The sequence below is a fragment of the Rattus norvegicus genome, chromosome 7 (genome assembly GCF_036323735.1).
Source record: "Rattus norvegicus strain BN/NHsdMcwi chromosome 7, GRCr8, whole genome shotgun sequence".
Taxonomy (NCBI): domain Eukaryota; kingdom Metazoa; phylum Chordata; class Mammalia; order Rodentia; family Muridae; genus Rattus; species Rattus norvegicus.
Genome location: NC_086025.1, coordinates 58,704,930 through 58,717,135, shown reverse-complemented (window position 1 = coordinate 58,717,135; position 12,206 = coordinate 58,704,930). Strand labels below are relative to the sequence as shown.

At 45.9% G+C, this 12,206-nt stretch overlaps 1 protein-coding gene across 2 annotated transcripts in view; it reads left to right on the top strand.

The window, feature by feature from the left end:
- The window catches only part of Tbc1d30 (TBC1 domain family, member 30), an 89,374-nt gene that overhangs the window by 37,292 nt on the left and 39,876 nt on the right, over positions 1–12,206 (top strand). The window contains exons 1-5 of one of the 2 annotated variants that reach the window (NM_001427595.1): positions 3,202–3,540; positions 7,363–7,424; positions 8,091–8,156; positions 9,779–9,904; positions 11,845–12,030. In NM_001427595.1, coding sequence (NP_001414524.1) covers positions 3,384–3,540; positions 7,363–7,424; positions 8,091–8,156; positions 9,779–9,904; positions 11,845–12,030 — 597 coding nt within the window. In that variant the 5' untranslated portion in view covers positions 3,202–3,383. Of the gene's footprint in view, positions 1–3,201; positions 3,541–7,362; positions 7,425–8,090; positions 8,157–9,778; positions 9,905–11,844; positions 12,031–12,206 lie in introns of those variants that run through there. The other variant, XM_039080139.2, reaches the window with a different exon arrangement.

Below are 12,206 nucleotides of genomic sequence, written 5' to 3'. Positions count from 1 at the left end.
GGAGGGGGATAGCAAGCTTATGTAGCCCAGGCTACCCAAGGAGATCCTGTCTCAAAACAAAACAAAACAAAAACAAAACAAACAAACAAAAACAGAAAACTTCCTCCAAACAAACATTATATAGTATTTTAAAGAAAACATTTTTCATTATATAGTTATACACAATACTGGCTCCATTTGCCTTCTCCTATAGCACATGAGTTAAAAAATACCAGTATTGATAACTGCTGAGTAAAATTTCAATTTTTCAACTCTACTTTACAGTATATATCCCTGTTTAAGTACAATCATTTCCCCCATATTTTTATGCTATAAATTTAGTTAGGTTCATTTGTTTTTCTTCATTTCCATAGTTTCATTTAAGAATTTAAATTTGTTAGCATTTAATTAAACATGATTTCAAAGTCAAAACTGTTTAAGGCAATCTAGGCAAATCTCAATATTCCATTCTTGTATCCACAGTATTCCTTCTTTTTTTTTTCCCCGGAGCTGGGGACAGAACCCAGGGCCTTGCACTCGCTAGGCAAGCGCTCTACTGCTGAGCTAAATCCCCAACCCCCACAGTATTCCTTCTTTTGAAAAAAGTTTTTGTGTATTCACGTGTGTGTATGTACACGTGTGTATATGTTCTGGGTACATGTGTGTACACATGTGTATGTGTATATGTGTATGTGCATATGTGTATGTACGTGTGTATATGTATGTTTGTATGTGTACATATGTACACACGTGTGTATGTGTACTTGTGAATGTACATGTGTATGTGCATTGTGTATGTGCACATGTGTGTACATGTGGGTGTTTGTGTATACTTGTACATGTACATGTGTATGTACATGTGCATAATGTACATGTGTGTATGTGTTTGTGTGTATGCAGGTGTAGATGGAGGTCAGAAGACATTACTGCTCTTCCTCAGACCTTGTCCACCTTAGTTTTTGAAACAGAGACTCTCATTGACCTCCTCTTCCATGGTTTTAAAAATTCTACTTTCCCCCTCCCTAAAGATTACCACATATGAACCCTTTTGATGCTCTAGTGCTCTTGCTTTATGAAGGCAAACATGCCATTGTGCTTTAAGAAAGACATTTCCTTCTCTAACAGCAACAGTGGTGAGCATGAGTTCAGGAGCACCGAGGGCATGAATGATGATGAAACACCTATAGTTTTTTGAAGCAGAGTTTCAGTTTATTAAAAGATATTTTAATATAGATTTTAAACAGAAAGATTAAGAGGAGGATAGATGTTCAGGAGGAATGTATGACACGCTAAGAGAGGGCTTGTCAAAGGACACTGAGAGTTTGCAAATGGTAAGCTTAGCATGCACTCTAGGGAGGGAGGGAAGAAGGGAGGGAGGGGTGGAGGAGGGGGTGCTCAGGGAAAGAAGATGACACACTCAAGTGTGGACTGGGGTTCTCAAGGGAGAGTCACAATTAAGTACCTTAGCATCAGTTATATATTCTATTTTGGTAACTCTCAAGTTATATCTCCAAGGGTTGCTAAGAAACAATTTTCTCCTCTCTGTCTTTTATTTTTAGATAGGGTTTCACTGTGTAGCCCCAGATGGCCTGGAACTTGCTATGGAGAAACCATTGTGGAAAGAATTGTGAGCCATTGTCTTGTTCCTGATAAAAAAGATTCAGGTGGAAAATGTACTGGACCTTTGGAGTGCAGGTCCTAGGTCAAACATTGTATCTTAACTAATTAAGTGTTGACTTGGTACCACCTGGGCATGAAAAACACAGGCACCTGTAAAGTGTTGGTGGAGCCTGATCAGGGTCTTGCAGGAGCTGCAGAAAACCTTTGAAATTCCCACAGGGAGAACAAATGAAGCGGTTTCCAGCTCATCTCATCAGCAAAGGCAAGGAAAGGCTAGAGTTAATAGAAACATCCTTTCATTCATAAATTGTTAGGTCCAGGCCACATGTTTATGAAGGTTAGTTGGTCGATCAGTACTCCCAGAGAACTTTGCTGAAGAGTCTGGAAGGGCATTCTGTAGGCCCAAGGCGGTGGAAAGAGATTGTGGAACAGGCATGCCAAGGGAGGTTCTGAAGGAGTCTGTCCAGACGGCTTGCTAATGATTATGAAGCCAGACTTTGCTGATATCTGGAGCTTTGGAAGATTTGAGAGCCGAGATTCAAAGAATGCAATGAGAAAGGGGGGCGCTTTGAAAATTAAAGACACCTAGCACGCGCTAGACACCTCCATACCTGGCTACCATATTAATTTTACATGAAATATAAGCAGAAGAAAAAAAGTATCAATCAAGCCAGGCCTTCCGGCAGGGGTTGGGGGGTAGATATAGTGCTGTAATACCAGTCACTCAGGAGGCTGAGTCAAGCGAATCATTAAGTTCAAGGCCAGTCAGAGCTACTTAGTGAGACCCACGACTGAAAAATGGAGTATAGAGCTGGGCGAAGGCTGCACAGGTAGCAGAGCGACATTCAGGTTGGCAGCCGGGTCTCCCTGTCTCCCCAGGCTTGCTAGCTTGAAACAGCTCCGGTAGCAGCATCATGGGAGGTGGAGCGCCTACATGGATAGGCTCAGGCCTTTTGGGACTTGTCAGGATGTGGCCATCAACCTTCATGTCAAGGCGCCAGTCCCGCGGTAGTTAGTTCGTCTCCTTAAGCCTTGACTCAGAACTACACTCTTTCAAGATTCTTCTGAGTTTTTCAAGTCTGGCAGATAACCTGGCCCCACCACGCCCCCCGGAAACACTTCCTTTGAAAACTGCTTCTTCAACAGGAACGTTTTCTTAGGATTCCGTTTTCCCAAGAGGAACTATATTGTTATTAAACATGGTTCTTTGCCTCTCGAAGCGGCCTGGAAAGACATGAACGCAATTTGGGCTGAAGGTTGAGGTCACCATCTGCCAGCTTCTCTGCCCCGAGGCTTCGTGCTGCCCTGGACAGGCCTGGCCTTCCCCAGGCTGCTCAAACCAAGTGGGCACTTGCTGTCTTGCACCTGCGACTCCTCCATCCCGCCCAAGCTTAGGAGTGTGGGCACACTCCTGCCTTGTTTCTGGTTTCTGTCCACGGAGCTGGCTCGGAGCTCCGGGGCTCAGACCGCCTTGTCTTCTCAGGCTGATGCCGGGATTGGGTGCCGAGGCGCCGCCTCCGTCTCTGCGTGCCCGCGCGCTCGCTCCCGCCCTCCTCCCCGCCCCAGCTCGCTCGGGTCTCAGACGTTTGGGCTCCGCACTGCAGATGCCAGCCGGTCTCCCGAAGCTCATCGGCTCTCTCTGATCCTCTCGACTCCGGAGCTCCGGCTGCGCGTTCGCAGCTCTCCAGGGAGCCTCGCCGGCTTGGACTCGCCGAGCCCTGCGTGCAGAGTCGTTCCAGCGCAGCACCAGCAGCGAGCACCGGGGCGGCGGACGGCGCTCTCGGATGCGGCAGGACAAACTGACCAGCTCCCTGCGTCGCGGCGGGCGATGCCTGAAGCGCCAGGGCGGCGGTGGCGTGGGCACCATCCTGAGCAATGTGCTCAAGAAGCGCAGCTGCATCTCGCGGACCGCGCCCCGGTTGCTCTGCACCTTGGAGCCGGGTGAGGCGCGGGCTGCGGATGGGCGCCAGGGGTGCAGGTGTCTGCGGAACACCGTCGGCCTGGGAGGGATGGGAGCAGACCCTGGCCTGGGTGCATTCAGCGGCCACCCGGGCACGGAGAATGCGCCGTTCTGCAGAAGCCACCCGCGGCCTATGAGCTTAGCCTCCATGCACGGTGCGGGAGTGAGGGAGGCTGCCCCCGCCAGCCGAGGCCGCGTCACCTATTGTGCTCCAGGTTCCCTGGAAGCCAGACCTCCAGAGAGGTGTGTGGGTTTGGCTGAAACAGCCTTGACCCTACAGGTCAGAGGGAAAGGTAGCGACTGCGAAGGGCGGGCGAACGATCGAGGGCATGTTATCCCGAGAGTGCCTGTGGTGTGTTTGTGTTGGGGTAGGAGAGGGCACGAGCTCGGTTCTGTAGGTAAGGTCCAGGAGCCCGCCTAGCCTGGTGAGCACAGGCCCTCCCTACCATCAGCTTGTATTTACACTTCCCTGCTTCTCCAGGCTCTGCCTGTCTCCGCACCAGCTCCGTCACCTGGCGTCGTTGATCGGGGGTTTTAAGAGCCTGGCTCTGGCACCAGCGCTTGGCCGCTGAGGATTCTGGCAAGGGGTGGCCGCAGAGAACGCAGTTTAAGCTCCGCGCTTACCTTTCCCTTGAGTGGCCCCAGTTGCCCCCAGGCAGTTTGTGGTCTTTACAGCACCCTCCCCCAACCCCCATCCCTTCTGTGACCTGCATCCACCCAGCCTGCAGATTCTGCTCAGGCACTGGGTCTTAGAGGGTGGGATGCCTTGCTGCCTCTCCGAACCTCGTGGTTTCTTTGTTTTTTTTTTGTTTTTTTTTCCTCTCCACCGAAGTGTCTAATTGCCGAGACTGTAGTATTTATCTGCCGTGTTCTTTTACCATCCCCCCTCCCTTTTAAATCTCCTTCCCACGTTAAATAGTGTTTTGTATTTCTGAATCCGGAACAGCTGTGATTATCAGATGAAACGTAAACCTCTCCTCTCGTTTCACTTGGAAGAAAAGCGGGTGAAAATGGCCCGATTAAAGCCTCTGCGTGAGGGTACAAATGATCAATTCCACTTAAAACCTGGCTCATTGTTGATTACAAGAAAAATAGTTGTGGTTTTGACTTGACTAGCCCCAGTTGGCGTTTCAGCACAGGAAAGCAATGGTTTATGCCCAGTAGGTGGCTCCCCAAAGTCAAAGGAGCATATTTGGTCAAACACACTGGGAATCCAGTGTTTTTTTGTTTTTTTTTTTTTTTTTTGGCGGGGGGGGGGGCAGTGGCAAAGTCACCATAGGGCCGAATTTTCTAGTCTTTGTTGTGATAACGCAAGAATCATAATCATAAGCTCTTGCATTCAGCACCCCAGGCCTGGACAGCACTCTCTCTACAAAGTCCATGCCATTGGTTGGAGCTGGAGGCTAGGCTGTCTTGATCCCAACTACAAAGACTGGACGAAATTCATTAAAATCATTTTTCGGAGATGGGAATCAGTGGGTACTTGATATCTTCTTGGAGAAGAAAATCACCTATCCAGTCATGGCACAGCTTTGACTTTAAAGCTTCGAAATGTCAGGGTATTATCAGATGCCCTGGATTCTTGACATGGGAAATCTAGGTGTCGGTACACTAGAACATTTGTTCGGGGCTCTGCATCATCACCAAAGGCAAGAACAATAAGAGCAGCAGCACCACCACCACCCGTCTGCTTATAGTCATGGGCTTGGGCAATGCGGACATGTGTTTCCCACTTCTCGACTTCATATGCCCTGTAGACTGTTCCTTTATATACTAGTCTCTAAATGCCCCTGTCCACGTCAGTATCCAAGTAGTGGAAGTTAAGAGGTTTTTAACATGGAGGCAACAATGAGATGGCTTGATTTTTCTGAATATTATTGAGGAGGCTTGACATTTCTTGGTCCTTGAACTTGTAAGGAATAAGCATTTTCTAAATTGGCTAAGGGGGCTGGGGAGGTAGATGGCTTAATGGTTAAGTGCTTGCTCTGCAAGCACGAGGACCTGAGTTTGCATCCTGAGAACCTTTGTAAAAGCTACACAGTGCTTGTTGGTAGTCTCAGGATTCCAGGTGTGTGTGTGTAGGATTGATCACATCTCCGGAGTTCATCGATTAGCTTAGCAGCTTGACTGAGCTCCACGGTGAGAGACTATGTTCCAAAGTATAAAGTTAGAGCAATTGAGGAAGACATCCCCTTGTGTATGCTTACTTGCACATATGTGCACACATACAGACATATGTGAAGACAGTCACATGAATGCACACACACACACACAGAGTGTGTGTGTGTGTGTGTGTGTGTGTGTGTGAGAGAGAGAGAGAGAGAGAGAGAGAGAGAGAGAGAGAGCGCGCTTAAAGCTAGGTATGATGGATATTTATAAGCCCAGTACTTAGAAGATACAGGAAGTGAAGACCAGGTAGATCTTCACAGAGAGTTTCAGGCCATTAGGGGTGAAACAATGCAACTCTGTTTTCAGAAACCAAACAGTGCTTTCAAATGATTTTGAAACTATATAAAAAGGATGTATCGGGGTTGGGGATTTAGCTCAGTGGTAGAGCGCTTGCCTAGCAAGTGCAAGGCCCTGGGTTCGGTCCCCAGCTCCGAAAAAAAGAAAAGAAAAAAAAGGATATATCATATTTTCATATTTAATTATATATATATTTATAGAATTTAAACAGGAATAAGAATTGTTATGGAATTTCTCTTCAATAACAACACATAATTCTGTGGCAGATTTTGAATAAAGGCTAACCAAAAGTAATAAAAATTTGTTCTTCTAATGTACTTTCACACTTCTGGTGTACAGATTTGGGATCTAAAGCAAAGAAAATTAGAGTGATGGATCACTTAGGATTAGAATTCCGTCCTATCTTTAAGTTATAGTCTAGAATCTAACATACTTTTAGCATCAACGAATAGGTATATTGAGACAGAATTAAAATATCTGAAAGTCATCAAATGGAGTGGATATAATAAGCAGAAAGAGGTGTGGGTAGGTGTAGCTCAGGGGTGGGGCACTTGCCTAGCATGTGCTGGGCTAAAGGTTTCATTTCCAGCATTGCCAAATCAAAGCAAACAGAAAGAACAGATAGACAGACATAGTCTGTTCTTCTGAGACATTCACCTTGAACACACACCAGGCATCAGCTCTGCCTCCCTGCTACATTCACGGCCTCCTGAAGGTATTTCATAGCTTTTGGTGTTCTAGTCCCTCCGACTCTTGTGCTGGGAACGGAACCTAGGGCCTCACACATACCCAATAGTTGATCTACTGCTAGGCCTCAGCTCCAGCCCTTGAAGTTTCCTCCAGTGTCTTAGTCTATGCAGGTGCTGCAGAAAAACAAACTCTGTAAGCAGAGACCTCCCTTCTGTGTTTTATAACCGTTAATTACCCAGGTGAGGGTATTTGCAGCAGTCACCGAAACAGTCCTCTGGGGTGGAGCTTGCTATTCTTACCTCAGCCGTCTGGGGCCTGCCGTCCAGGCAGGACAAGCAGCTCGAGCGCAGGACGCAAAGTTGATGCAGGTCCATGTCTCCAGCCTGCGTGTCAATCACTGTTTTGCATTGCTCTAGGCGTCTGTGGAGGTCTCCATCCAGTGTTTGTAATTCCATTTTATTGTCTTAGTCATTTTTCTTTTTTTAATGTTCAGTGTGTTTTAATTTTAATGAAATTGTCCAAATGTAGTAAAAAGAAAACCACTTAACTTTTTTTAACAGTAATTCAGTAGAGCCAAGTGTTGAATTTATCTAAGATGTAACTTTGTTATAATGCCCATAAATAACAACTACTTAATTTTCTTCTAGGAGTTGATACAAAATTGAAGTTCACACTTGAACCATCTTTGGGTCAAAATGGTTTTCAGCAGGTAACTTTGTTTTTTTTTTTTTTTTTTTTTGGCTTTTAAGGTTTTTGTTTGTTTGATTGACTGATTGATTGATTGATTTGGGAGTATCAGGGTACATTGTTATATATTCTTAAAATGGAAATATTCACATGTATTTTGATGCACAAGAGCTGTCAGTGTCCCGGGGCATTGTGTTAAGCTTCTCACATTCTATAGCTGCTGTGTTAGTTGGGGTTACTATTGCTCGGATGAAACAACATAACCAAAGAGGTTGGGAAGGAAAGGATTTATTCAGTTTACACTTCCACAGCCCTGCTCATCACTGAATGAAATCAGGACAGGAACTCACACAGAGGCCAGGGAGGATGCTGCTTATTGGTTTGTTTCCTATGGCTTGCACAGCCTGGTTTCTTAGAGAACCCAGAACCATCAGTCCAGGTATGGCCCCACCCACGATGGGCTGGGTCCTTCCCCATTGATCACTAATTAAGAAAATACCCTACAGGCTTGACTCTAGTCAGATCTTATAGGGACATGGCATCAATTGAGGCTCCCTCCTCTCCAGTGACTCTAGCTTGTGTTAAGTATACATAAAACTAGACGGCGCAAATGCCAAGATGAGGAAAGCCTGAAAACATGGCTTCAGGTTCATCTTATTCCTTTCCTAATATTTCTTTCTGGTCCTAGTGGTATGATGCTCTCAAGGCAGTTGCCAGACTGTCAACGGGGATCCCGAAGGAATGGAGGAGGAAAGTAAGTGTTTTCTCACAGGGCTAGAATACTCAAGGGCCATCGCTCTGTCCATCGATGTGTCTGGGAAATCTAAAAGTGTTTGCACTTTTTAATCATACCCTGGGTGTTTATTATTCATGCCAGGCAACATTCTGGGTGTGAGGGATGCAGCAGTGGGTGGAATACTTTGCCCTCGTAGAACTAACAGTGAATCAAAGATGGCGTGTCACACAGTGATAAGCGCTGTGGTGAACAGACTTAAAGCAGAGAGTGTGGGAGAATAGGGGTCAGGAGGCGGAGTTTTATATAGATGCTGAGTAGGGCCCTGAAGGAAGTAGGTCAATTATGCAGCTGCCTGGGTAGGCACTGAGGTGGGAAGCACCTAGGCACCTTTCTCAGGCAAGTTGGAGACTAAGGTGGGTGGTGCCTAGAGGCTGGGGGGAAGCAGGGGGCGGGGCATCTAGCTGCAGTGTGAGTAGCTTGGTCATGAGTCCCTCCCAGGCTATAGAAGCGGAAGGGCTCTTCTGTGCCATTGTGAGAGGCAAAGTACTGGGAAATTCTGAGCAGGCTATTTCGTCTGCTGGTGAGCATATGAGAGGTTAGGCTACAAACCAGGAAGCAAGTAGACTATTATAATTCAGGCAAGAAATAGGCCGGGGTTGTGGTAGTGGAGGTGGTGAGAAGGCTTAGATGTGTTTCGATGCCTGAGTTAAGGTGAATGTTCAGTGGAATGGATATAAGATGTACATGGGGTGTCAGGATTTTGGCTTAAGTGGCTGGAAAGGTAGTTGGGAGGAATAGGTAGGTGTGTGTGTGTGTGTGTGTGTGTGTGTGTGTGTGTGTGTGTGGTGTGTGGTGTGAGATAATCTGCCTGACATCTCTTACTGTTGAGATGCCTCATTCATTTCTAACACAAAGGTATCTGGTGGGCATTTGGGCAGGATTCTGGTGCTTGGGAGTCTACTTAGAGATATTAATCAATGCTGTTCCTGCCAAATTATGTTCAAATATTGAAATTTAAAACAAACTCTAAAGTTATTAATTTATAAATCTAATCTTAACATTGGAATTTGAACACTGAGTGTTTCTCAAGCGAATATTAACATGGGATTATGAAATTCATTGTTCAGAGTTAGATTTTCTTGGTCAGGTAAGGGAGTTAAACTATCCAGTGACTCTCTAAGAAGTTATTCACTCTAGGAATTTATCTGTCAGAATTGTGTGTGTGGGTGGGGTATGTAGGGAGAGGTTTAAGGCGGAGGTCTCCATGGGGGGAAAATGGTCCGTGTGTGGCCAATTAGCTGTTGCCCAAGCAGAGAAAGATTTAGAATTAAGCAAAACAAGGTCATAGAATTATACAGTCTATTTAATTACCTGGAATATAAGGGAAAAAATTCTGTTTATTTTCTTCTCTAATGATTGGACTATTACTTGGTAGATAATAGGAACTCAACACATATTTATAGCAAGGAAGAATGAAAAGCCCCACAGGGTTCACTTTAATACAGCAAGCGAGACTTGTATGCACGAGCTAGCCCTGGCCTCCAAACAGTTGCAGCTAGCCCTTCCCAGATGCAACCCGAGCTTTCTAATAAAAGCAACATATTCTGCTTCACCAGTCCTCTCTATCTGCACCGCTTCAGGTTTGGTTGACCTTGGCGGATCACTATTTGCATAGTATAGCCATCGACTGGGACAAAACCATGCGCTTCACTTTCAACGAGAGGAGCAACCCCGATGACGACTCAATGGGGATTCAGATCGTCAAGGTAATGCTGCGATGGACCTCGGCTTCCCTTTCTAATGCAGGAAGAAGGATTCTAAGAGCCAAACACTCCCTAGAGGAAGGACCAGACCACCTACAGCCTCACTCCATCAATCAGTAGCTTTTGTATTGAGAACCTGACTGCACCATGTCTTCATAAATTTAAATGTTGCCAGTTAAGGGGAGACTGTGAACAAGCTCCCATACAGATCCAGTTTATCTAATTTGGCCACAGGCTAGGAGGGATTCCCTTTTTGTTTTCTCTGGTGTGGGTCAGGGATACCAACTGTACTTTTAGATTAAAGTCATTGGACTGAGAAATTTAAAGGTGAATTTATTTCATATTAGCAACGTTGGGCTCTAGTTAGAGTTTTTGCTGGTCTAACTGTTAGTTTATAGGTTGGTTGTTTGGCCGACGGATCTGCCTTTAGTGTTCTAGTCCACTATGGGGTGAGCTCCTCTAGCATATCTCCATCATGGCGGTTGAGAAGAGCCCGGTGCTGAGCCAAGGATGTTGGTTTCCTTTGGTACCAGAATAATCCTTGTACATAAGGCTCAGGCACGTGGGCTCTGATTTTCATGAGTGTTCCATAGTGGGATGCTAAGCTGGGATTTGCAAAGGAAGGCTGTCTCATCTACATTTTGGCCAGCACAAGATGGCTAATGTGCTGGCACATTTAAATTCATTTTTTTTTCTTTAAAGGAGGATGAACAAACTAAAACGAGCTACTTTCTGATCTAGCTTGGTTTGTTTCAAGTGAACATTTAAAGAAGCCACGGCATTGCACGTTGCACGCTGAAGCCCTTTGCACCATTCACATCTCAGTGCTCGATTTGGAATCCCAGCATAGGTTCCACAGAGACAAAATGTCACATTTGAAATATCCCCCTTCAGTTTACCTTACAAATTAAGGCCATGCACTGTAAACACATTATGTTATTTTAGTGTATGGTGTTGGGGTTTAAATCTCGGCTCACCGTCCAGACAGACCACGCCAAGCCAACATGGCTCCATGTGGAGAGGTATAGTGAGGGAAGAAGAGTGGAAGAGGGGAGAACTAAAGGCCGGCCATGGGCATGTGGAGGGAAGGGGGAAGGGGAATGTGGAGAGAAGGAACAAAGGGAAGGGGGCAAGAGAGCAGAGAAGAGCAAAGAGAGTGAGGAGGGGGGCAAGGAGCCTCTTATATAGTGTCAGGCACAGCTGGCTGTTGCCAGGTAACTGTGGGGGTGGAGCTTAGACAGAATACCAACATATGGGTTTCTTGTCATCATGTGTGTCTATATCATTCTGGTACTTATGGAAGCCAGGCGAGGGCAATGGTTCCTTTGAACTTGAGCTAGAGTTAGTTATGAACTGCTGTCTTGATGTTGGGAATTGAACCCATGGCTTCTGGATGCATATATATATATATATATGTATATGTATATGTATATATACATATATATATATATTTATACACACACACACACACACACACACACACGCACGCACACACACGCACGCACCTTACCCTTTCGACTCTTTCTCAGATTGCATAGTTGAAAGCAGTAGGAAACCAGAAAATCCAAACGAGTATTTTGGCTCATGTGTATAAGTTGCTTATGAATTAAAAGCAAAGAAGGGAATATCCATATTCATAGAGGTAAAGGGGAAATGAAGAAAAAAATTCAGGAATTTTTCCCTGAGGGAGTGAGTGTTACGTTTGCTAGTCAGCTTTCAATCACATCACCACGCAGTGACAAATACCCATCAATTTTCAAGATATGCATTTGGCTCACTGGTCAGGAGGTCTGTTGACCCAGTGCTTTGTGTCTGTGTGGGCAGCCATCATGGTGGGAAGTGTGCACAGTCGAGCCAAGCTCCTCACTCCTTGGAGGCCAGGAAGCTACAAGCTCCAACCACAGCGGGGAGGTATTTAAAAACTGTTTTCCCTCCCTCTTTAGGATCTGCATCGCACGGGCTGTAGTTCCTACTGTGGCCAGGAGGCGGAGCAAGACAGGGTGGTACTAAAGAGGGTGCTATTGGCTTACGCCCGGTGGAACAAGAATGTCGGGTACTGTCAAGGCTTCAACATCCTGGCTGCCCTCATTCTGGAAGTGATGGAAGGCAACGAGGGGGACGCGCTGAAGGTGAGTGTCAGGTTCAGACCAGGGCAACAGGAATGCTGAAGTTGGGGGTACGACTCTTTCTGACTCTTTTCTGCTTAGTCCCTCCCAATCCGTTTGTAATTACCTGTGATAGGATTTTCCCCAAGTTAAAGCCATATGAGGTGACAAAGTGCTGTAGCTGTCAACTATGACTGTTT